This window comes from Electrophorus electricus, chromosome 15 (genome assembly GCF_013358815.1).
Source record: "Electrophorus electricus isolate fEleEle1 chromosome 15, fEleEle1.pri, whole genome shotgun sequence".
Lineage (NCBI taxonomy): Eukaryota > Metazoa > Chordata > Actinopteri > Gymnotiformes > Gymnotidae > Electrophorus > Electrophorus electricus.
This window is the reverse complement of record NC_049549.1, coordinates 11,419,370-11,441,836: the sequence shown is the minus strand read 5'-3', so window position 1 is coordinate 11,441,836 and position 22,467 is coordinate 11,419,370. Positions and strand designations below refer to the sequence as shown.

Sequence of the window (22,467 nt, the reverse complement as noted above, 5' to 3'; positions counted from 1 at the left end):
TCCATCACATCCCCCATGGACCCCCCCCCCCCCAAATCTTGTTCCTGCTATTCCACGCCCACATGTCCTCCTGTGGAACATCCTGTACATGTCCATTACAATCAGTAGCCCCCATAGCCTCCAAAGACTTTGACACTGACTGTTCCTTACTGTGATCCAAGTGCATTTGTTTTAATGCTAGAAGGAAACTTCATTTCAGATTTAGCTCAGCAGCTGCTCTCAGAAGAGGATGGCTCTTGCTTTGGAGTCACGCTGGCTTTCATCCAGACAGCCACAGAGCGAGACATTGGCATGCTCCTTAGACGTCTGCACCTGCATCTCTGTCAAGCTGTTCTGTGGTAATATCTATGTAACGTGTGTGTGTACTCTTCTGTGCAACATTACATTTACTGAGTGTGTGTATAGACTGGACAGGGTGTGTGTGTGGTGTTGCAGCTCATTCCATTTTATGATCCATAACAAATGTTCATAATGACAGCAAAATAATGACACATGCACGCACCAGGGGTACAGCCCCTCCCTGTTCCTGTTCCAAATACACCAGTAGATCACAGATACTGAAATCCTTTCAAACTGCTTAGACTCACACATATCCGTGCAAGTCTTCTTTCACTACCATCTACTGACCTCGGAAACACTGCTGACATCCAATTACTGCTGGCCTGTGTACAAAACGTCCAACCAATACAGAAAAAAGGGTCAAAGTGGTATGATGAAAGTCCCATCAGCTCTGCATATCCTTTTAGATCTGTTACAGCAGACACACCCTTAGTAGAGTGTGTGTGTGAGAGAGTGTGTGTGTGTGTGTGCACGCACATTTGCACTGCTTTTTTGCAGTCTTTTTTTCTAAAACATTAAAGGAGCTGTAACAGAACTGCACATCTGCCACTTCTGAGAAATGCTGAGAAAATATATTTCTCTTCAAGAACAGACTGTTTATTTTGTATATTCAATTTGCCCACATTGGTTCACTTTAACAAAAAATATTCCTTAAAAGCATTAGCCCCTGTTAATGATTCCCCCACTTACCCAGCCAGAGTGAGACATGACAGAGGGCAAAGCAATGTGTTGAAATATGCATTTGCCAAAAAAAAAAAAAAACGCCCAACACCTTGAGACTGACCATAGCAGCCCAGACAGGGGTTCACGTACAGCTCGGAGGTTCAGAGAGGAGGCAAGAAAATCTTGTTTCCAGTCTAGAAAACTGGCATTGCATCGTGTCTAGAAAAGCATCATGACAATAATAAAGTCCCGCCGTACCCTCTACAAACTGAATAATGCATGTACAGGATGCTGTATAATAATGACATCACAAATGTGAAGGAGGGGCTGACAAATCACAAGCACTCATTGGTCTCAGCTTTGAGCCTAATCACGCTCCAGCGATTAATAGAGGCTCATCCTTTGGCCGAGGTTGGAGTGCCTAGCTGTCAGGTTTGGTGCAGTCAAAGGGCTTCCACCACTGAGAGAACTGGAGGACTTTTTTGCGCTGGTCGTCGAAATTCTCGCGGATCGGTTTCCGCCACCGCCGAGGCTCCAAATCCAACATCCCACCCAGAACTTCCTGCAAAAGACGACCACCTTTAGAAGTGTGCGCGCGCGCGCGTGTGTGTGAGAAAGAATAGAGAGAACAAGAGAGTGCCACACTGAAATAGAGCTTTTTCTAATTCACTTACTTTCCCAAAATAGGGTGGAAATTTGTGCTCATTCTCGATGACGTGGGCAAATCCTCCCTGCAAGCCAAAATTGACAGAGAAAAACGGCAATCCCTGCGGAACCTGGGGAAAGAAAAAACACATAGAGCAACCCTGTGGGGGGTGGGGGTTCACACAGGGCACCACTGCAAAACAGGGGGAAGAAAACGTCAAGCACCACTGCAGGATGGGGGGGATAACACATCAAGCACCACTGCAGATCGGGGGAGGAAGACATAAATAGGAAGGGAGAAGATGAGTGCATGTCTCACAGCCTGTCTGATGTTCTTGGATGACAAATCCACCAGCTTCTGATTCATAGCCCACTCCTCGTCAGCCTCCATGATGGCTTTCTGAAATGCACGTGCACACAAACACAGATGTGTGTTATTGCGCTGGTATGTTCACTGGGACTCTTCTGTACTACCCGTCAAATTACATCTCACACTCTCAGTCACTCGTTATACAACAAATTAATGAATGATTATCTGTGTGTATGTATGTATTGTGTGTGTGTGTGTGTGTGTGTGTGTGTGTGTGTGTGTGTGAGTGAGAGAGAGAGACCTTGAAGTAGATTGGTGCCATATCACCGAGTTCACGTGGCAGAGGCACACACTCATACAGCATGTGCATGCGCCTTTTTGGGTTCGTGTGCATTTCCAAAAACACACAGTCCTGATCCTGAGCTTGGAACATCCGCACCAGTGCTCGCCGGAACAGCTGGACACAGAAAGGGCAAGAGGCAAAGAGAGGGAAGAAAGAGGAGAGGAGAGAGGAGGTGGGAGAGAGACAGAGGGGAGGGGGAGAGAAAGACAGCAAAAAGAGGTGAGAGAGAGAGAACCAAAGATTGTCCCTGTACACACACAACTGTGCATGTTCATGTGTAGCTGCGCGTGTGTGTGTGTGTCTCTCTCTCTTCCTCACCTGTATTTCATTCCACACATCCTCGTCCAGGCCAGTGGAGCAGCAGTGGTGATGTAGAGGAGCAATAAGACAGTGCCCCTCTGTAAGAGACACGCTGTTCGGAAGACACAGATACACCTGAGGGAGAGAGAGAGAGAGAGAGAGACCCTCACAAACCTGCGTTTGTGCACACGTGCTGTTTTCCTGGCTCTGTTTTCTTCTTTTCAAGTTTGGTTTATTTGTCACGTACATAGTCATACACGGTATAACTCGCAGTGAAATGGTTTTGTGAGTGCGCCGTCCAAACTGAGGAAAGAAACGGGTGCATAAGGAAATATATATATACAATAATACAAAAAATATATAAACAGTATATGTATAATATGTATATATACACAATGTACAAGGTATATATGGATGTATGTGTATGTACACAATGTACAATTCCAGTTTACAAATTTAGAGTCACATGGTGGTGGTGGTCCCCACAGTTTATCAGTTGCCCTGATTCAGGGCCAGAATGGCCTGTGGGAAGAAGCTCCTCTTTAGTCTCTCTGTATTGGTCTTCAGGGAGTGAAAGCGCGTCCCTGACCTCAACAGACAGAAGAGCCTATTGTTGGGATGGGTGGGGTCCTTCACAATCCTCCTGGCCTTGGTCTGGCACCACTTGTAGTAGATGGTCTGCAAGTCAGGAAGTTCTGTATGAGTGATGCGCTCTGCTGAACACACCACCCTCTGGAGTGCTTGTCTGTCCTGCTTGGTGCTGTTCCCAAACCAGACTGTGATGTTCCCCTGTGAGGATGCTCTCGATAGTGCAGGCGTAGAATTTCCACAGTATATTGGAGGGCAGTCTGAAGTCTCTTAGGCATCTGAGGTGGTAACAGGGAGTTGGTGTGGCGGGACCAGGACAGGTCCTGCGAGATGTGAACTCCAAGGTACCCAAAACTGTCTACTCTCTCCACCGTGGTTCCGTTGATCCTCACAGGTTGGTTGTGCAGTCCACAATCAGCGCCTTTGTCTTGCTGACGTTTAGGAGGAGATTAAACACCTGGTGCCAGGGAAATAATCTCCTCCAGGTAGGCCCTCCGATCATTGTCCGAGATCAGGACCATGACGACGGTGTCATCAGCAAACTTGACAATGATGGTGGAGCTGGAAGTGGCTGTGCAGTCGTAGATGTACAGTGAGTAGAGCAGGGGGCTTAGGACACAACCCTGAGGAGCTCCAGTGCTGAGGGTGAGGGTGGATGAGGCGCAGTTGCCCACCCGTACTGATTGTGGTTTGTCTGTTAGGAAGTTGGGTGATCCAGTCGCACAGGGATGTATGCAGTCCTAGATCCCCCAACTTAGTAGTGAGTAGGGAGGGAATGATGGTGTTAAATGCTGAACTGTAGTCGACAAATAGCATTTAATATTATATTCTTTAATACTAAATACAATAATGCTACCCAATGGAAGGATCGGAGGGAGCAAGAAAGAGCTCAAAACAGCGAGAGAGTGACAGAGACAGAAAAAGAGAGAGAGAGTTCAAGCCCAAGATTAAGTATATAATAGTTCAGGTAAGGAGTTAGAGTATGATGCTAACAATACCAAGGTCATGGGTTCAATTCCCAGGGAGCCACACCTTGCAGAGGTTAGCACCAACCCTACTCTTGGGGATCTACTCCCCCTGCAGAGGTTAGCTCCAACCCTCCAGTCTAGTTCGGCCGATTTCCTTGAGAACACGGCTGGAACTGAACTTCAGTGAGGTGACCATTTAAGCATATGAGTTGTAATGACTTCATTTTCTATAACACCCGTTCTTTTTGCGATTGACTGTACTCCAACTTTCCCGCATTTGGTTAAACTAGGTTTATGAGAGCTTTTCAGCTCTGCGTCCATCGCCCCGACTGTATTTCAGCTTTGCGGGGTTTCTGAGTACTGCAGTGATAAGTGGGGTTTTGCTCTGTGTAACCCTACACACTAGTGTAGGTGCGTGAGGGGGCGTGGGCAGTAGGAGAGGTACCTTGGCTCCGATGGCCACCACCAGGTGTTTGGGCAGCTCGGAGCTGCTGAAGCAGTAGGGGCATTTGTCCATCTGGCCGGCGAGCCGCCGCGCCTCCTCCATGGCCCTGCTCCGCTGGCGGGCCTCGTCAAGCCCCGCCCTCTCCCTCTGAGCCGCGCTCGACACGAACATGTCGTCCAGCGTGTAGTTCTCGCCGTCCTGCTTGCCCATCATCTAACACACGCGCACGTGCATAAAAACGTGCGTTAAGAAAACCGAATCAGAATGCACACGAACATACACAACAGCACACCCTGCACGCAACCACACATGCACACATCCATGCGAATGACCACATACACAGGCATCAAGATCGGTGAAGGCGAAGGGTCCCATGTGGCGTAACAGAGGCTTTTCCTGTGCACCTCCTGGATGCATGGAGCGAGAACACAGACGTAGCTGAAGACAGCAGTGCAAACCTGTTCTAAAACAAACCTGTTCTCCTACACCTTCATTGTTTTCCAAAACATCTGTGCGAATGTGAATCATAACTTGGGTGAGGGAGCGAGGATGAATGGAGTCCAGGAGAACAAGGGCAGCTCTACAGCGGTCCTACATGTAGCTTCGGTGCGTGCGTGCGTATGTGCGCAAAAAGGAGAAGAACAAGCATCATCTCCGTGGCAACAAGCTCTATGGGGAGGTGGGACGTCTCATCCCTGGCATAGTTGATGGATAGTGTGTGTGTGTGTGTGTGTGTGTGTGTGTGTCCGTCTGAGAGAGAGATTGAGAGAGAGAGCGAGAGCGAGAATATAAAGTGGTGAAAATTAAAAAAAAATAAAATTTCAATACACAAACACACTGGTCACTATGCTTAAAAAAACAATCATGCATGCAGGTAAACACACAAAACACACTCACAGCTGTTCACTTGTCACTGCTTTCGTCAAACACATCGCTGAACTATACATATATCTTCATATTTTTAGCAAATTCACCACGGTAATGGTCACAGAGCATTCATTCCATAGTGTGGACGAGTGGAGGTGAAAAATTAAGAGAAAGGAAATGAGAAAAAGAAAGCAAAAGAAAAAAGAAGGGAGAGAGAAATCTAAAATGTGCAACGTTTGTCACTTTCATTTCCAATCTCCATGGAAACTGTGACGTCTTTGTAAGTTTATTAATACTGTTTTCACCCCTCATACTACACCAAAGAACAAACCCTACAGGAGAGAGAGGGAGGGAGGGAGGGAGAAGAAGAGACAATGAGAAAGATAGAGGAGGCAAAAGAGAGAGGGAGGGAGGGAGAGAATGAGGGAGAAACTGAGAAAGATAAATGTTGAGGTCTTATGTTCACCATCTGTTATATTCAAAGAGGGAGGGTGTAAGACACAGACAGAGAGAGAGAGACACACACAGACACAGAGAGAGAGAGACACAGACACAGAGAGAGAGACACACACAGACTCACACACAGTGAGAGAGACAGAGAAAGAGAGAGACACACACACAGACAGAGAGACACACACAGAAAGAGAGAGAGACACACACAGACAGAGACACACAGACCCACACAGACAGAGACACACAGACCCACACAGACAGAGACTCTCTCTCACATACACAGAGACCCACACAGACAGAGAGAGACAGCGAGAGAGACACACACAATGTTTTTATTAAACACCTAAAAATAATCAGAAACATTAAAGTAACCTCCAAGCTTTCTTTACACAAACACACACACACACAAAAATCACCTCCCCACACAAACATTGTTTCAGTGATTAACATAAATCCCAGTAAGTTCTTACCGACACACAGATTTAGACCATGGCTCTCTAAAAACAAACCACCAACACCCCCCCACACACACTTTTCTCCTCCTCTTCACCACATGCTAGGGTTATAATCTCTACAAGACTACATGGCTGGATTGCCAAATTGAAGAAAAGAAAAAAAAAAAGAAGATATGACAGTTGCCAATTTGAAGCAGTAGTTACTATGTGTTTGGGTTGCCAGATCAGGGTCAGCAATCTAGCCAGGCGTGAAGAACAGAGAATACGCTGGAAAAATCAAATGGGATGCCAGATTGGCACAGTAAACTCACCCTAGCAGCCATGCGTGAATACAGGGCATTTTGGTCTTGCGCTGAGCTCATCTTCTCCCGACGAACCATCTCCCTTAAGTCCATACCATCATCATCCTCAAAGTACCGAACCCGCTCACCAGCTTCATGTGTCTCAATCTGCGCACGCATAACCATTCACAACCCAACACACACACGCACATACAGCCGTTCATAACAAACCCATACAAATGCGCCCGCGCACACACACAATACCATTTAACAAAATAACTGATGCTGGGGGGGGGGGGGGGGGGCAGAGAGAGAGAGAGAGAATGAGGAATTCATCCACAGCTTCATAAACATAATAAAGCAGATGGCAAAACTGACAAACTGAATTACTCTCAAAGCCACCACATCAGTGATAAATACTGACTGGGGCATAATCTCCCTGCCATTAATACACACACACACACACAGGCACCAAAATGTCTACGGAATATGCAGCATGTGTCTATTCTCCTAATCAGATACATCAGACTGTGCATGCGTGTGTATTATGCAATTATGCAGTGTTGATGTGGTATTGGATTACAGTGGCCTCCCGGTCATGGCCTTCCCAAAGGTCACTACAAATCCTTTTTCACTATGCAGAACACTGGAACCTGAAGGGTGGAGCCAAGCCGGTGGAGTGCGATAGGACACGCCCCCTTTGTGCACATTAAATATAGCTACCCATCAGACTGTGTGTTTGTATATATTTGAATTTGTGTGTATGCGCAAGTGTTACATGTTTGAATTTGAATTTCATCTCACGAGTGTCTGCATATACATGTTTTAATTTGTGTGTGTGTGTGTGTGTGTGTGTGTGCGCGTCTGTGTGTGAGCGTCTGTGTGAGTGTGTCTGTGTGCGAGTGTGCGCGCGCGGGGGGGGGTGTCTGTGCACGCGTGCGGGGGTCTGTGCGGGTGTGTGCGCGCGTGCGGGGGTCTGTGCGGGTGTGTGCGCGCGTGCGGGGGTCTGTGCGGGTGTGTGCGCGCGTGCGGGGGTCTGTGCGGGTGTGTGCGCGCGTGCGGGGGTCTGTGCGGGTGTGTGCGCGCGTGCGGGGGTCTGTGCGCGTGTGTGCGCGCGTGCGGGGGTCTGTGCGCGTGTGGGCGCGCGTGCGGGGGTTTGTGCGGGTGTGTGCGCGCGTGCGGGTGTGTGCGCGCGTGCGGGGGTTTGTGCGCGTGTGTGCGCGCGTGCGGGTATGTGCGTGCGTGCGGGGGTCTGTGCGCGTGTGCGCGCGTGCGGGGGTCTGTGCGCGTGTGTGCGCGCGTGCGGGGGTCTGTGCGGGTGTGTGCGCGCGTGCGGGGGTCTGTGCGCGTGTGTGCGCGCGTGCGGGTATGTGCGTGCGTGCGGGGGTCTGTGCGGGTGTGTGCGCGCGTGCGGGGGTCTGTGCGGGTGTGTGCGCGCGTGCGGGGGTCTGTGCGGGTGTGTGCGCGCGTGCGGGGGTCTGTGCGGGTGTGTGCGCGCGTGCGGGGGTCTGTGCGGGTGTGTGCGCGCGTGCGGGGGTCTGTGCGGGTGTGTGCGCGCGTGCGGGGGTGTGCGCGCGTGCAGGGGGTTTGTGCGGGTGTGTGCGCGCGTGCGGGGGTCTGTGCGCGTGTGTGCGCGCGTGCGGGGGTTTGTGCGGGTGTGTGCGCGCGTGCGGGTATGTGCGCGCGTGCGGGGGTCTGTGCGCGTGTGTGCGCGCGTGCGGGGGTCTGTGCGGGTGTGTGCGCGCGTGCGGGGGTCTGTGCGGGTGTGTGCGCGCGTGCGGGGGTCTGTGCGGGTGTGTGCGCGCGTGCGGGGGTCTGTGCGGGTGTGTGCGCGCGTGCGGGGGTCTGTGCGGGTCTGTGCGGGTGTGTGCGCGCGTGCGGGGGTCTGTGCGGGTGTGTGCGCGCGTGCGGGGGTGTGCGCGCGTGCAGGGGGTTTGTGCGGGTGTGTGCGGGTGTGTGCGCGCGTGCGGGGGTCTGTGCGGGTGTGTGCGCGCGTGCAGGGGTCTGTGCGGGTGTGTGCGCGCGTGCGGGGGTCTGTGCGGGTGTGTGCGCGCGTGCGGGGGTCTGTGCGCGTGTGTGCGCGCGTGCGGGGGTCTGTGCGCGTGTGTGCGCGCGTGCGGGGGTCTGTGCGGGTGTGTGCGCGCGTGCGGGGGTCTGTGCGGGTGTGTGCGCGCGTGCGGGGGTCTGTGCGGGTGTGTGTGTGCGCGCGTGCGGGGGTCTGTGCGGGTGTGTGCGCGCGTGCGGGGGTCTGTGCGGGTGTGTGCGCGCGTGCGGGGGTCTGTGCGGGTGTGTGCGCGCGTGCGGGGGTCTGTGCGGGTGTGTGCGCGCGTGCGGGGGTCTGTGCGGGTGTGTGCGCGCGTGCGGGGGTCTGTGCGGGTGTGTGCGCGCGTGCGGGGGTCTGTGCGGGTGTGTGCGCGCGTGCGGGGGTGTGCGCGCATGCGGGGGTTTGTGCGGGTGTGTGCGCGCGTGCGGGGGTCTGTGCGGGTGTGTGCGCACGTGCGGGGGTTTGTGCGGGTGTGTGCGCGCGTGCGGGGGTCTGTGCGGGTGTGTGCGCGCGTGCGGGGGTCTGTGCGGGTGTGTGCGCGCGTGCGGGGGTGTGCGCGCGTGCGGGGGTTTGTGCGGGTGTGTGCGCGCGTGCGGGGGTCTGTGCGGGTGTGTGCGCACGTGCGGGGGTTTGTGCGGGTGTGTGCGCGCGTGCGGGGGTCTGTGCGGGTGTGTGCGTGCGTGCAGGGGTCTGTGCGGGTGTGTGCCCGCGTGCGGGGGTCTGTGCGGGTATGTGCGCGCGTGCGGGGGTCTGTGCGGGTGTGTGCGCGCGTGCGGGGGTTTGTGCGGGTGTGTGCGCGCGTGCGGGGGTCTGTGCGCGTGTGGGCTTGCTCATCTCTCTCACCGCTTTCTTCTTCCGCCTCCCTCCTCTTGGCTCCAGGTGTTGGGAGGGGCCACTAACCGGCCAAGCTCTTCCCGAATGGTCAGTTCTGAACAAAACCACTTCCTGCTCTGCCTGCTCCTGTGCAGACGCCTGAAAAAAATGTAAAGGAAGTGAGATTCCCAGTCTGTCCCAACCCAGTCCACACAGCAACCCCAGACTCTCCACGTTTCTGCTGCATCTCAGTTCCCGGCATACCTGTACCAGGGCTGGGAAACACTGCTTTACAGCGATTCACACACCTCTGAAAACCTCCAGAGTGAAAACACAGCCCAGTCCCCCCAGCCACAGCTGATGAACGAGGGCTTTAATCAGGGTGGGCCTAATGCTTTTCCCTCACATATCAATCGCTTTACGATAAAAGTGCCATTTTAATGGCTATTCCAAAAATATGTTTTTGTTAAACATCTCTGACGTACCCTCAACATCATCTCAGCACACACTGGTACATCAGAAGACCCCACTGTATCTGATCTTAGAGACGCCGTCAGCAGGCTGGCTAGCTGTGTTAGCTATAACGGCACCATTTGTTTCCACACTGAGGAGGAGGCTGCCCACTGTGGTTAAATGCTGACACAGCTCCTGTTACTGGAGGGGATGCCTTTTCTTCAATAACATACAATATTATTGGAAGCCACAAACTAAGTACTCGTAATTATTTCCCATAAACAAACGCGAGGACTGTTCCTGTGATGAGTTTGTTTTGTTTAAAGCCTATTAAAGATTATGACCACATTTGACCACAGGTCAGAAAACAATTATTTATTCTGTTTTAGGACCTGTGTGTGCATGTTCATTGGTTTTTCCGTCCATGCTGTGTGTGTGGTGTTCCCATTTAAAGATCAAGATATTGCTATGGTTACACAGCATCATAAATCACACAGATTATTAAGGCATTAAAAAGGCCACGTGGCCAACCACCAAAAATCAACACACACACACACAGTATGGAAATAAATCCCAGAATTACAAACAGCACAGCAGCAAGGATCAGAGAACACACGCACAGGAGAGTGGGGTCACAAAAACACATGTCACTCATTTCTCTCTAGCCAGTCAAATAACTTCAGACATATAAGGAGCCTAAATTTTACTACCTTGTCCCAGCAAGTGTGTGCTTGTAATCAAATTAGATGCAGTCCTGCAGTCCTTGAGGCTGCAGCTGCGATTCCAGTAGCCGTGGGAGTTGTAGTCCCAGCAGGGTCGCGGGGCTCTCACCTGTGAAACCGGCCGGGCAGCATGTCTCTGAACCTCTCTCGCCTTCCGGGCGCCTTCCAGCTGAGCCTTCAGAGAGCTCACCAGCGCCTGCTCTCCCACACAGTGACACGCGTGCACGCACACACAGACACGTGTGTGCACAGACGGATGCGCACACACAAAGAGAGAAAGAGAGAAAAGCACACAAATATAAATTAGATATGAAATATTCATTACTAACGAAAGCAAAATGAGAGAATCTTCCGTCTCACCGTGAGTAAATATTCTGTTAGCTCAGGCTTCTGTGGATCCATCAAGACCACACGACCACACACCCTCACCCCCAGCCAAGATGCACACGCATGCACAAACACACACACACTAATAGAGGCACCAACACGGGCATGTGGGGACAGACGGGCACTCAATCACAGATGCAACAGGCTTTTGTGGGGGGTGGGACCGCATCAGAATCTCTGTGTGGCGATTTCTGATGATCTCACCACATTTCCCATGAGCTCAGCCTTGACCAGTTTGGCCCCGAGTTTGTTCATTTCCTCGTCCGTCAGGAGCGGCACCTCCACTTCCTCTTCACCATCATCTTCCTCACTCTCTGAGCTGTGACAGGAAACACACCTGATGCATCATATCCAAACAGCAGGCCAAGTGACCAAACAGCCAACCAATCAGACACATCTTGTGAAAAGAGGGGACATTTAGGATCAGGTTGCATAGTTTCTCACTTTCAAACTCTAAAGAGGAATCCATAGGTAAACCCAGCCCTGTTGAACAAAATCAAATTGCCCTTGAACTTCTACCACACTGCAAACACTGATCTGAGTATTTATTAACTATTCTCACAAGAATATATTTTTTAATTGATCAGTGATTGTGTGCGATTAGCCTGATTAACCTCAAAGTCAATCATTTCTTGATTGTGCTTAACACCCCAAAAAGCAGACAAACTCCCTGACAGAGCAAAAATGTTCTGGCGGTACAGCACACTGGCAGTGAGCAAACAGAAGCGTGTTTGGCTGGAAAGCAGAACCCAGGACTCATCAGGAGAAATTCTAATTTATGCCTGCAGCTTATAACAGTGGTGGAGCGATATATATACACACACACACACACACACACACACACACACACACACACACACACACACACACACACACACCCAGGGGGGTATGGGGGGGGAAACACACAAGGGGACATTTAAGATCTGATGTTTAGTTGACATTACGTTTGCCCTCCATCCCAAACATAAATGCACATGAGAAGCAGGTGTGAGCTCACTTCTCGGAGCCCGCTGGGAGTTTAGTGCCTTTATTTGGTCTGTTTTACCGGGACAAGTAAAATGATGGCTGCTTTATGGAAATGTGTGCGTGCTTGCCATGAGACTCATTACCCCCTGCTGTCTGCCTGAGACGCTCCTCAGTTCAGCCATCAGTTCTGGCCCAGAACTCAAACACTGCGCTACCTCCCACAGAACTGGAGCCAGCTCTGAGTGTTTGTGTGTGTGTGTGTCTTTACACCTAAATTTACGCAGACTAAGCCTCAGTGAGGAACACACACATTAATCTCACTCTAATGCACACAGATGGGTCCCACACTCGAGTCCAACTCATGTGTCCTCCTTTGTGACCCTCCCCCTGTGTCTAGTTCTGTCTGGCACGCTCTCTCTTTCTCTCTCCCTCTCTAAAATCAGGAACAACAGATCCCTAAAACAGCAACAGAGACAGCCAGGGCACCAGGGAAAAGAAGTTTGTGGTAGAAGTCGTCTATGTCAAAATAAGTGGGGCTTCTCACGAGTGTGTACTGTGGGCGATTGTTTCTATCGGGTGAGGTTTCGCTTCTGGCTTTTTGTTGGGTTTTTTTCAGTGGAAGGGCCGCTCACGGGCTGGCAGAGCAGGAGCGTGTAGCACCGACATGACCTCTATCTCCACCCCATTCCTCAACATCAGCTTACCTGACTGTCTAATGCTGCTGTCCTGATGTTTTTTTTTTTTTTTATATGCTTCAGGAAAATGAACAATCATTACTGTCCAGCCCTGAAGCAAGACAAGCTAACTTCCAAACAATCTACATATCCTGTATTTAAATCCTGTATTTTTAACATTTTAAACCCAACATTCATTTGGACAATGACCCTACAACTGAAGCTGAATTAAATGGAAAAATAAACTGTGAGTCTGTGTTGAGAGGGTTTGCATGTACGCGAGAGGGAGTTTGTGTGTGTGTGTGTGTGTGTGTGTGTGTGTGTGTATCCTGACCTGCTCTTATCCCGTAGGGCTGCGCTCTGTTGCGGTGCTGGCGCAGGCTGTTCCGAGGTCTCCTTCCTGCTCTCATTCTCCTCCTGCCTCCCCAACCCTCTCCTGCAGCCACTCTTCCTCCACGCTGGAGTATCATCTTCCTCATCTCCAGGTTTCAGGAACCGCCCCAAACTCGGACCGGACGACAGCGTCGTCTCTCCTGCCTTCCGCCAACCGGCTACTGGCCGTAGGTCGTCATCAGTGTCCGAGGGCTTGAGGAAGCGCCCTTCGAGGGTGGCTAGATCTCGCGCTGGGTCCCTTTGGGTGTGCACTCTCTGGGGCTGAGGTTCAGCTCCAGGGAGCCGAGCCAGGCCGTCTCTTGATGCCCGTGCCTCTCTGTTCCCCTCCCTACCCCGCTGGTCAGCGTGCGGCCACCTTTCCCTCTCCCGGTCTCTGTATCCGTCTCGTGGTCTGTCCCGGTCCTGGTCTCGCTCACTATCCCGCTGTCGGCTGAGTTCTGTGGCCCTGTTTGCCTCTCTCCTCCCTCTCTCTCTCCGTTCATCCCCCTCTCCTCTTCTTCCTCTCTCTCTCTCCTGCTCCCTGTCACGTCTCGTCTGTGTGATGGCAGCTGCCTCTGCTTCTCGCAGTCTCTTCTGGAAAAGCTCCATGGACTGCAAGAGCCAACATACACATGCACGCAAGAATCAGCTCATCCCATTACCTCAAAGATTCCGGCTATTCTCTGCAAAATTGTCTTAAGATGAAAAAATAAATAAATAAAAACATTTTAAAAAGTAGGGCTTTAAAAAGTGAAGCTTTCAGAGGTTATTTCAATGGTTATTTATTCGTTTATATTTATTTATTAAAAATGTAAGGAGCAAACGTGAGTTCATTAGCTGCAGCTGCAGACAAGTAAGTGAAAGTGCTGGTTCAAGTCCCATTGACCACCTTGGGTAACATAGATCTGAGGCTCACAGGGCTTCTGGTTTTAAAGCCCTGGGCTCTAAAACTTAAGAGTCCATCCCTGTCTCTCCTCTGCCCCCTGATCACTGCTACCAGTTATGCACATCAATGAGAATTTGCATAATATTTCAATGAGGATTATGTACATAGATTTCAGAACACTGGAGTCTGTGTAAAACTGTGTGTGTACGTGACTCTGTGTGTGTGTATGTGTGTGTGTGTGTGTGCGAGTGCATGGATGCATATTTCTAATTATTAGGCAGCAATTTACATGCGCGTATACATGCATTTCAAAAGAGTACACAGCATTTCAAGTGCCTATGACTATTTGTGCATTTCTGCAGACTGCAGCATGTTTTAAAAGTGCGCACGTGTGTGCAGTGCGTTTGAGTACCCCATATCTCTCTGCCACCACAGCATCCAGGCTGCACTTCTCTCTCTCCGCCTGCTCCTTCATCCTCTGATAGGACTTCCTCAACCAGCTCAACCCCCCGTCATCCACCACAGCTGCTGAGAGAGAGAGAGAGAGAGAGAGAGAGAGAGAGAGAGAGGGAAAGCAAGAGAAAACCAGCATTTAATCACCTCAAATATACAGTTCAACTTAGTCATCAAAAAACATTTCACACTCAGCAGGTAGCAAAGTACATCTGGGTGTATGCGTGTGTGCTTGTTTGTGTGCACGCGTGTGTGTATGCTAAAAAGTAAATTGCTTTTTTACTTGAAAGCTTATGTAAGAGTGATGCAGTGACTGTAAAAGATTTGGGGGAGCTTGGCTTAGCAGGTCTACTAGTGTCTCTCCTTGTCTTTCTCAATAAACAATTACAGACTTTTCAACCCTCCCCCATAAATCTAGGTACGTCTGTTTGTGTGTGGCGGTTTATAGCTGTCAAGACAGGGGAGTGTGTGGATTAGCAGCTGGAGTGACCTGGTTCGGACTCGGACAGACGCTCAGAATGTGAGTTCCAGGAGCTCTACCATTAGTACGTTTATGATGTCTGCGCGGTTATTTGTCAGCTTGATCTATCAGCGCCACCTTTTTTGGTTGTGGTACTGGCGTTCTCCTCTGGGGGCAGTCCGCTCCCGCCATCCTTCCAATAGGGGTTGAGCTCCAACCTGTGGAGGCCGGCCTAAGTGGGAGAGAGAGGGCAGGGCTTAACATGAGCACACACCACGGCTGTAACAATAGATTATTTTAGTAATTGAATATTCAATTGGTTAGTCCATTGATTAATCAAGTAATCAAATAAGAAATACTTTTGCTTTATTAAAGAGCAATAGTAAATATTAAAAACAATGCAAGACAGGTCTCTTCAAATGAAAAACGTATAGGTTTCTATTTTAGAATAATCAACATTTGTATTGCTTAAACTGCATACAGGATGTGTCAAAACAAACTAATTTGGTGCATTTAAGTGCCATATTACATTCTGTGTTTTAAATAAAACATTTTCTAAAACACAAACAAAATAAGTAAGCAAAGAATTTTGATTGTTGATATAGGGCAATGGTAACTCAGTGGTTAAAGTACTTGACTAGTAATTGGAAGGTTGCCCATCCAAGTCCCACCACTGCCAAGTTTCCACTGTTGGGCCCCTGAACAAGGCCCTTAATCCTCAATTGCTCAAGTTGTGTTTAGTCAGAATTGTAAATTGCTTTGGATAAAAGCACCAGCTAAATGTAAATATAAATGACAAACACAAAATAGTTTGGTTTACACATATGAAAAACATAAACCAGGTAAAACCCAGCCATTTGCTACTTTCCTTAACCTTTACAGTGCACTCAGTGGGCCTCAACATGAAAGCAGAAAGGTTTTGAAAACCGTAGCTATATTTCTCGCAACACAGAGCTATTTACTTCCTCTGTGTACAGAGGGCGATTCCTTAGTTTATTTAGTCTTTCAAAATGCAATTGTAACAATGTATTCCAGTCCATTTACTATAATGCCTACCGTATAGATCCAAAAATGTAAAATTGGACATCTCTGCAAATAAATATGACGAGAAATCGCTCCGGTACAATTCAACAAACACACGCAGATCGTGAACAGGCTACTCTGCCAGGTAACCTTCCGTAAAACAGCAGCAGCATGGCTGCATTATCATGTCCGATGTCCCTGCTGTGTGAACGTCTCCTGTCTCTGCAGTGACAAGCCAAGCCCGATGGTACAGACTGTTCGGACTCTGGCTACGCCCAGTGTCGTAGCCTCTCCGTCGCATTTTTAAAAAAAGGTCACTGTTGACTTCTTCACATTATCTACGGTAAAAGCAATACAGTATCACCTTGCCTTAATGTTGTTTTGGTGCGCTCCCACATTTTTTGGCGTTAGCGAGCCTAGAATTTAACTACTGAATCTGTTTTTAACTACCTAGTATTTAACTACTTAATCTGTTTTCGGCTTGATGGATGTTTTGTGCATATTTCACGCAAGGCATCATGGGCCATGACAATATTGTGGATATAGTTATATGTGTTAAAAGAAGCTTTGCTGCAAAGAATTTGCATTGATTTTTAGTTATCGAGTTACACGAGGAATTGTTTCAGCCCTAGCACACACCCTCGGGTTTACATCTGTGGCAGTTTTCGTACATTGCCAAATCAATTAGGTGAAATCCACCCCGAAAGGGTTTCTGGTCATAAGCTGTGAAACAAGAGGGTATAATATCTCCAATAACAAGAACATCCACTCAGAGGTCATCGGGTGTCTGAGTCCTGGCATGTGTAACCAGAGCAAAGCTATATGCATGTGAGCAGATCTCCAATAATCACGTGAGAACAGCTTACACCAGGAGCAGATCTTGGGGGTATAACCATTTCTACACTGGTTCTTCACCGGCCTATCAGTGTTATAACAAATATGTGAAAGCCTAGTTATTCTCATCATAATTTGGGGAAATGTGGAATAGTTAATTTTTTTTTTTTTTTTTTACCACACACACACACACACACACACACACACACACACACACACACACACACACACACACACACACACACACACACACACACACACACACACTCCCTCCTCACCTGTTGGATGGTCTGCTCCCTCTCGCGCTCCGCCTCTTTCTCCACTTCCTTCTGAGCTCTTCGCTCGGCAACTGATGTCGTTTTCATAGCCAAGAAATCAAAGGTCATCCACTCGTCTCTCTGGTCAGAGGTCAAAGATTAAGGTCAGAGCAGGTAACACTAATACAGAGATAGAAGCAAACTGACAGAGTTTATAAGAAACTACATTTGAGAGAGAGAGAGAAAGAGAGAGAGAGAGAAAAAAGAATTCTGAGGTGTTAGTGGATGTTTGGTGACATGATGGAAGTTTTGTGCATTTCAAGATGACAGAATTCATTTCCAGTGATCGGGTTCCACAGGCTGACGCACACAGCAGCGCAACAGTGGGTCAAGTGATATGGTGACACACACACACACACACACACACACACACTTACACACATACACACATACACACATACATACATACATACATACATACACCAGATGGGATCACTGAGGCAGACACAATCCAGACTAAAGATTTGCTAAGCCCAAGACCTCCCTGACCTCTACTTGGCTTTGTGTGTGTAAGCATGCATGTGGCAAACACACAGTGATGCAAACTGACAGAAACATCTATTCACTCCAAGTAATAACAGTACCAAACACTTAAGAGTACACTTGACACACAGATAATATCTCACCCTCTCACACAGTCATGTGTAGACTTGTATTGGCACATGAAGGAGCTACAATCCTAACTAGTAATTTCCTGTCCTGCTCTCAACACAGACAGCAGGAGAGTGTGCAGCTCAAACTCCACTTCTGTCTCTTCATTTCTTCTCTTCTTACACATACATACGGGCAAGAGACGGGTGCACACACACACGAGCAGGGGACGGGCCTGCGCACACAAAAACACGCACAAGCAGGAGACAGGTGCGGGTGCGGGTGCGAGTACACACACACACACACACACACACACACACACACACAGAGACACACACACACAGACACACAGAAGACAGGCGTAGACACACGCACACACACAGACATCAGTCTGCTAGTGGAAGTTAGGAGTAACTGATCAGGCTTTAGGAGATCGTTCAGATGACAGATTTGCCATTAATGAAGCTTGACCACAGGAAACATGATGGGATCTGTCGCACACTCACACAAACACACACATACATGCACATGCACAAGGGGCTTACCTGAATGCTATTTGTAGAGCTGGCTGTGGCTGTGGTCTGCTCAGAGACCTTCCAAGCTTTGTCCACACCCCCTGTCTGGGGCGTGGCTTCCACCCATTCCTCAGAATCCTGGAAACAAATGCCAAGGAGTTAAGATAAGCTTGTAAACAAAACACCAGTGAGACCCAATAAACAAACAAGCAATCAAGAAGATACATTCAAGACATCAAAAAACACACAAGGATCCCAATCCACAGAGGCGCAACACTGCTCCAGACAGGACGGACCTGCGAGCTGTCTGACGACGCATCCTCCTGAGACCTCCTCTTTTCTTTTCTCACTTTCTTCTTCTTTTCCTTCTTCTTCTTCTCGGATTTCTCCTTCTTCTTCTTCCTCTTACTCTTCACTGAATGCTCCTAAAAAGGAACACAGTACAAATCAGCTCTGAGGACCCCGTAATACAACTTGGACCTGAATTACTTAACAAATTTATGAGGTGTAGCATGCAGAGAGAAAACGCAGACACAGAAACACTAACGTTTCAGGACATTGGCAAGTGTAGTGAGGCTCATTCAGATAAAACACACACATTCTTGTTTACTATCCTTGTAGGGACCTTCCATTGACAATCATTACTGTAGCTAATTAATGCTACACCTCACCTAACCCTAAATCTAGCCTCAGTAACCAAACATAAATTAGTCTCCTTCAATTTACTCCTTTCAAATGAAAATCCCAATTTTTGTGAACATTTATTTGTACCCATGGTGGTCCCCGCAAGGTCAAAAATATCAAATGAGCCATCCAAGTGGTACAGGAGATCATGGGTTCGAATCTCGACCAGGCCATCTCCAGGGTGGTCTTTTAGGCAAGGTCCTAACCGCTGCCCTTACTCATTACTCATTAACAATATGAGTTCTAAACAAGAGTAACACCAGGTTGGATGTTGCCCGGGTCCACAAGGTCCGCGTCAGATACTAGAGGACCAGAGCAACCTGATAAATAGTGGGCTACTGGAACTGCTATCACAACTTGACATCGACGAGGTACAAAACACATGCTACGGCAATGAGGAGTCAGGACAACAGGTCAGAGGAGAGAGAGCAGCAGCAGCAGCATCATCCCCACACCCCGACCTTGGGAATCCATGCACCAAGACCAATGCCACAGCTGTGGACCTGAGATTGAAAATCATGGCTAAGATGGGCAAATGATGGGAAGATGATGTGAATGCAGTGCTACAAACATTCCCTATTCAGTGACCAGCTGGGCTCTACCACACCAGGCAGGACCCCACATGCAGGCTTTGCAAAGTTCCCCCGAGATATTCCAGCCCATTAGTGGGATGCAAGACTCGGGCAGGGCATACATGGAACGCTATAACCGAGTGGGTGGCTTGCTTGAGTACAGGCTGGAAGTTCTAAGGTATACACCACCAAATGTGGTGGCAAATAGGACTTCCAGATACAGACATGGGGGACTTCCTGTGGGTCTTCCAGATACAGATGCTAAAGGCTAACCAACCAGACAGAGTATTGGTGGATAAACTGCAGAAGAGGGCCATAGTAATAGATGTGGCAATCCGGAAATACAAAAATATGAAAAGCTTGGCAATACAGGAAATATGAAAAGCTTGAGAAACCCAAAGGGCTTAAGGAACCGCTAGAAAAGATGTGGAGGGTGAAGGCAACTTTGGTAATTGGAACACTAGGGGCTGGGACCCCCAAACTGGGAGAAAGGCTCTAACAGATTCCAGGAACAACAACATCCAAAATCTCAGTCCAGAAACGTGCAGTCCTGGGAACAGCTAAGGACTCTCAAGCTCCCAGGCCTCTGGTAGAGGACCTGAGCTTGAAGGAAAAATACACACAGAGTCAAAAAAGTTGTGAATGTCCTGAACAAATATCCTGAAATATTTCACTGTACTTAGCATTAGCAATTAGCAACATATTCCTTTAACACCTTTACATGTTTTACTTAAATTAAATATACTACATGTACAATATCACAGATATATCACAGGAAAGGTGAATGTGCAAGGTTAATCTCAGTTGCTAGGTTTCCACAGACATTTCCAGTGACTGGCTCTGACAGATGAAAATGTCATTTAATGGAACTTCTGACACTGACCACAACTCTGGTTGGAACCCATCATCCAACCATGTGTTACCATAGTGACCCCCTTTTACCTGGCCCATCTGCTGCAGTCGCTGGTCCACCTCCGGCAGCATCCAGGTGTCTTCACCTCGAGCCTTCCTCTCTGCATTCTTCTTCTCCTCATCCTCATACTTCTTTTTTGCCTGCAGAGAAAGAGAGAGGGAGACAGACAAAGAGACAGTGATGGATAGAGAACATCAGGACTGAGCTGTACTCACTACAAAAATCTGCTGGCATCACAACAATTTGGCTCTCAGCAATGTCTTGTGTTGTCAATGACCCAGCTTCATACATAACCTTACCCCTACCCAATTACACCCCATCTCCTCTTAAATCCTCATACACAACCTTAACCATACCATTACACCCCATCTTCTCTGAAATCATCATATATAACTTTAATGCTAGCCCATTCTACTGCACTTCCTCTGAGTTCAAGCACACTGCTACAATGTTAAGCACAGAGTAAGTGTAGTTAGATTTTTATATACATTGCAGTACATAAAATCCCATCCATCATTGCGTGTTCTGAGATCTATTATAATTCTTCCTTGAATCTAGAGGAAGTCCATGCATTAGTCTTTTATTACCAAGAGTGAATTCAAAGTGAACGACCCAAACTAAGTTCTCTGGTAAAATATCAACAAATGCGCACACACATAGTATGGCAGAAGTGTGCAAGTGTTTAAAGGAGATAAATGTGTGTGGGTGGGTGGATAAGGTGTATAGGTGTAATATGTGTCATTCATTCCCATCAGAGAGCCTTGCTGGTGTTTGTTAAAGAGTAAAGCTAACACAGCTGGATGGTGGATGGTAGATAATGCAAACTGTGCAGTACTGTGACTAAACGCAGCCATGTGCATGCAAACACACAAGCATCACAGCTAAGTTCACACATCCCATCAAATTCATGCTGTCATCTGATTCATGATACGTGTGTGTGTTTTCATTAGAGTTCACAACTTCAAATGAGCGGGAACGACACCACACAGTTTAAAACAGTGTAAATACATGCAAAAACAAAAACTGCATTAAATGTTACTCACTGCGTAATATTGTTAAATATAAACGAATAAACAACGTAAAAGGAGTTAGGCCTAATCTGTTTATGACCTACAGCTGGACTGGACTCTAACCTACTGTACTGTACTAGTATATATTCAATAAGTAAATGACAAAGCACATTTGTAAATCGCTCTGGATTAGAGCGTCTGTTAAATGCTGTAAATGTAAATGATCAGACAGGCAGCTCAGAACGGGCCAGATTTGCACATTCTCTCTCCGCTGAGCTGAGCTGTGTTACGAAGCTTCTCTCATAACTCCTCACGGCACTGTAATAGGCAACATAATCCTGCATTTGATCTTTTGCTACACAAACATCGACACCTTGTGGCAGGTAAAAGGTACAATCCAAAACTAAACACAAAATACTTAGCGAGCTAACTTGAGGGCAGTAGTAGCTCAGTAGTTAAGGTATTTGAATTGTAATGGGAAGGTTGCTGGTTCAAGCCCAAGTTGCCGCTGATTGGCCCCTGAGCAAGGCCCTTAATCCCCAATTGCTCAAGTTGAGCTCAGTCATAACTCTAAGTTGCTTTGGATAGGAGTGTCAAAAATGTAATGTAACTTATCTGAATCGAGCGCAATGCACCAACGTTATATTGTGACAGTCTTTCCCTATTTTTACTTTCTAACATATATTAATATGCAACGAATGTTGTAGTGTTTTGCGATGACTAGCATTATACGTGACAAACCAACACGATCTATAAACTAAAGTGAGCAGCATATAATGTTTCTGAAAGTGTTCAGTTTGCGGCCGAGTATGTTGTAGCTGCTCTGTACCTAGCTAGCTAGCTTAGCTATAAAGCTAGCTAGCTAGGTTAGCATGTAAATAGTGTGGCCTTTCTGTTAAACTTAAGCCTCATAAAATCATTGTTGCATTCGTAGTAAAAACCCACGCATGTCAGCATAAATTCACTTTCACCTTTTGAAGAATCTCCTCTCTGGCTTTGCGTTTAAATTCTTTTCTAGCCTCGATGTTGTTTGCACTTTCAAAGCTGCCCCCGTAGGCCGCCATGGCACCAACGTAAAAGGTTGTCAGTGTCGTAAAACGATTGTCGTAATAATCAGTCGT

At 48.2% G+C, this 22,467-nt stretch overlaps 1 protein-coding gene across 2 annotated transcripts; it reads right to left on the bottom strand.

Moving 5' to 3' along the window:
* Nucleotides 1–910: 910 nt before the first annotated feature.
* cwf19l2 (CWF19 like cell cycle control factor 2) lies at nt 911–22,424 on the bottom strand. Of its 2 annotated transcripts, none has more exons than XM_027012167.2 (18): nt 22,318–22,424; nt 20,366–20,476; nt 18,464–18,592; nt 18,198–18,305; nt 17,023–17,142; nt 15,026–15,119; nt 14,387–14,502; nt 13,051–13,700; nt 11,281–11,395; nt 10,799–10,885; nt 9,545–9,673; nt 6,688–6,825; nt 4,602–4,814; nt 2,619–2,735; nt 2,259–2,414; nt 1,967–2,047; nt 1,677–1,778; nt 911–1,564 (listed from the first exon to the last, which is right to left on the bottom strand). In XM_027012167.2, the coding sequence occupies exons 1-18, from the start codon at nt 22,408–22,410 to the stop codon at nt 1,424–1,426; spliced, it is 2,700 nt and encodes an 899-aa protein (XP_026867968.2). In that variant the 5' UTR covers nt 22,411–22,424; the 3' UTR covers nt 911–1,423. The 2 variants fall into 2 exon arrangements, with proteins under 2 accessions (XP_026867968.2, XP_026867969.2); XM_027012168.2 differs by having other exon boundaries at nt 14,387–14,499.
* Between the last annotated feature and the right edge of the window lie 43 nt (nt 22,425–22,467).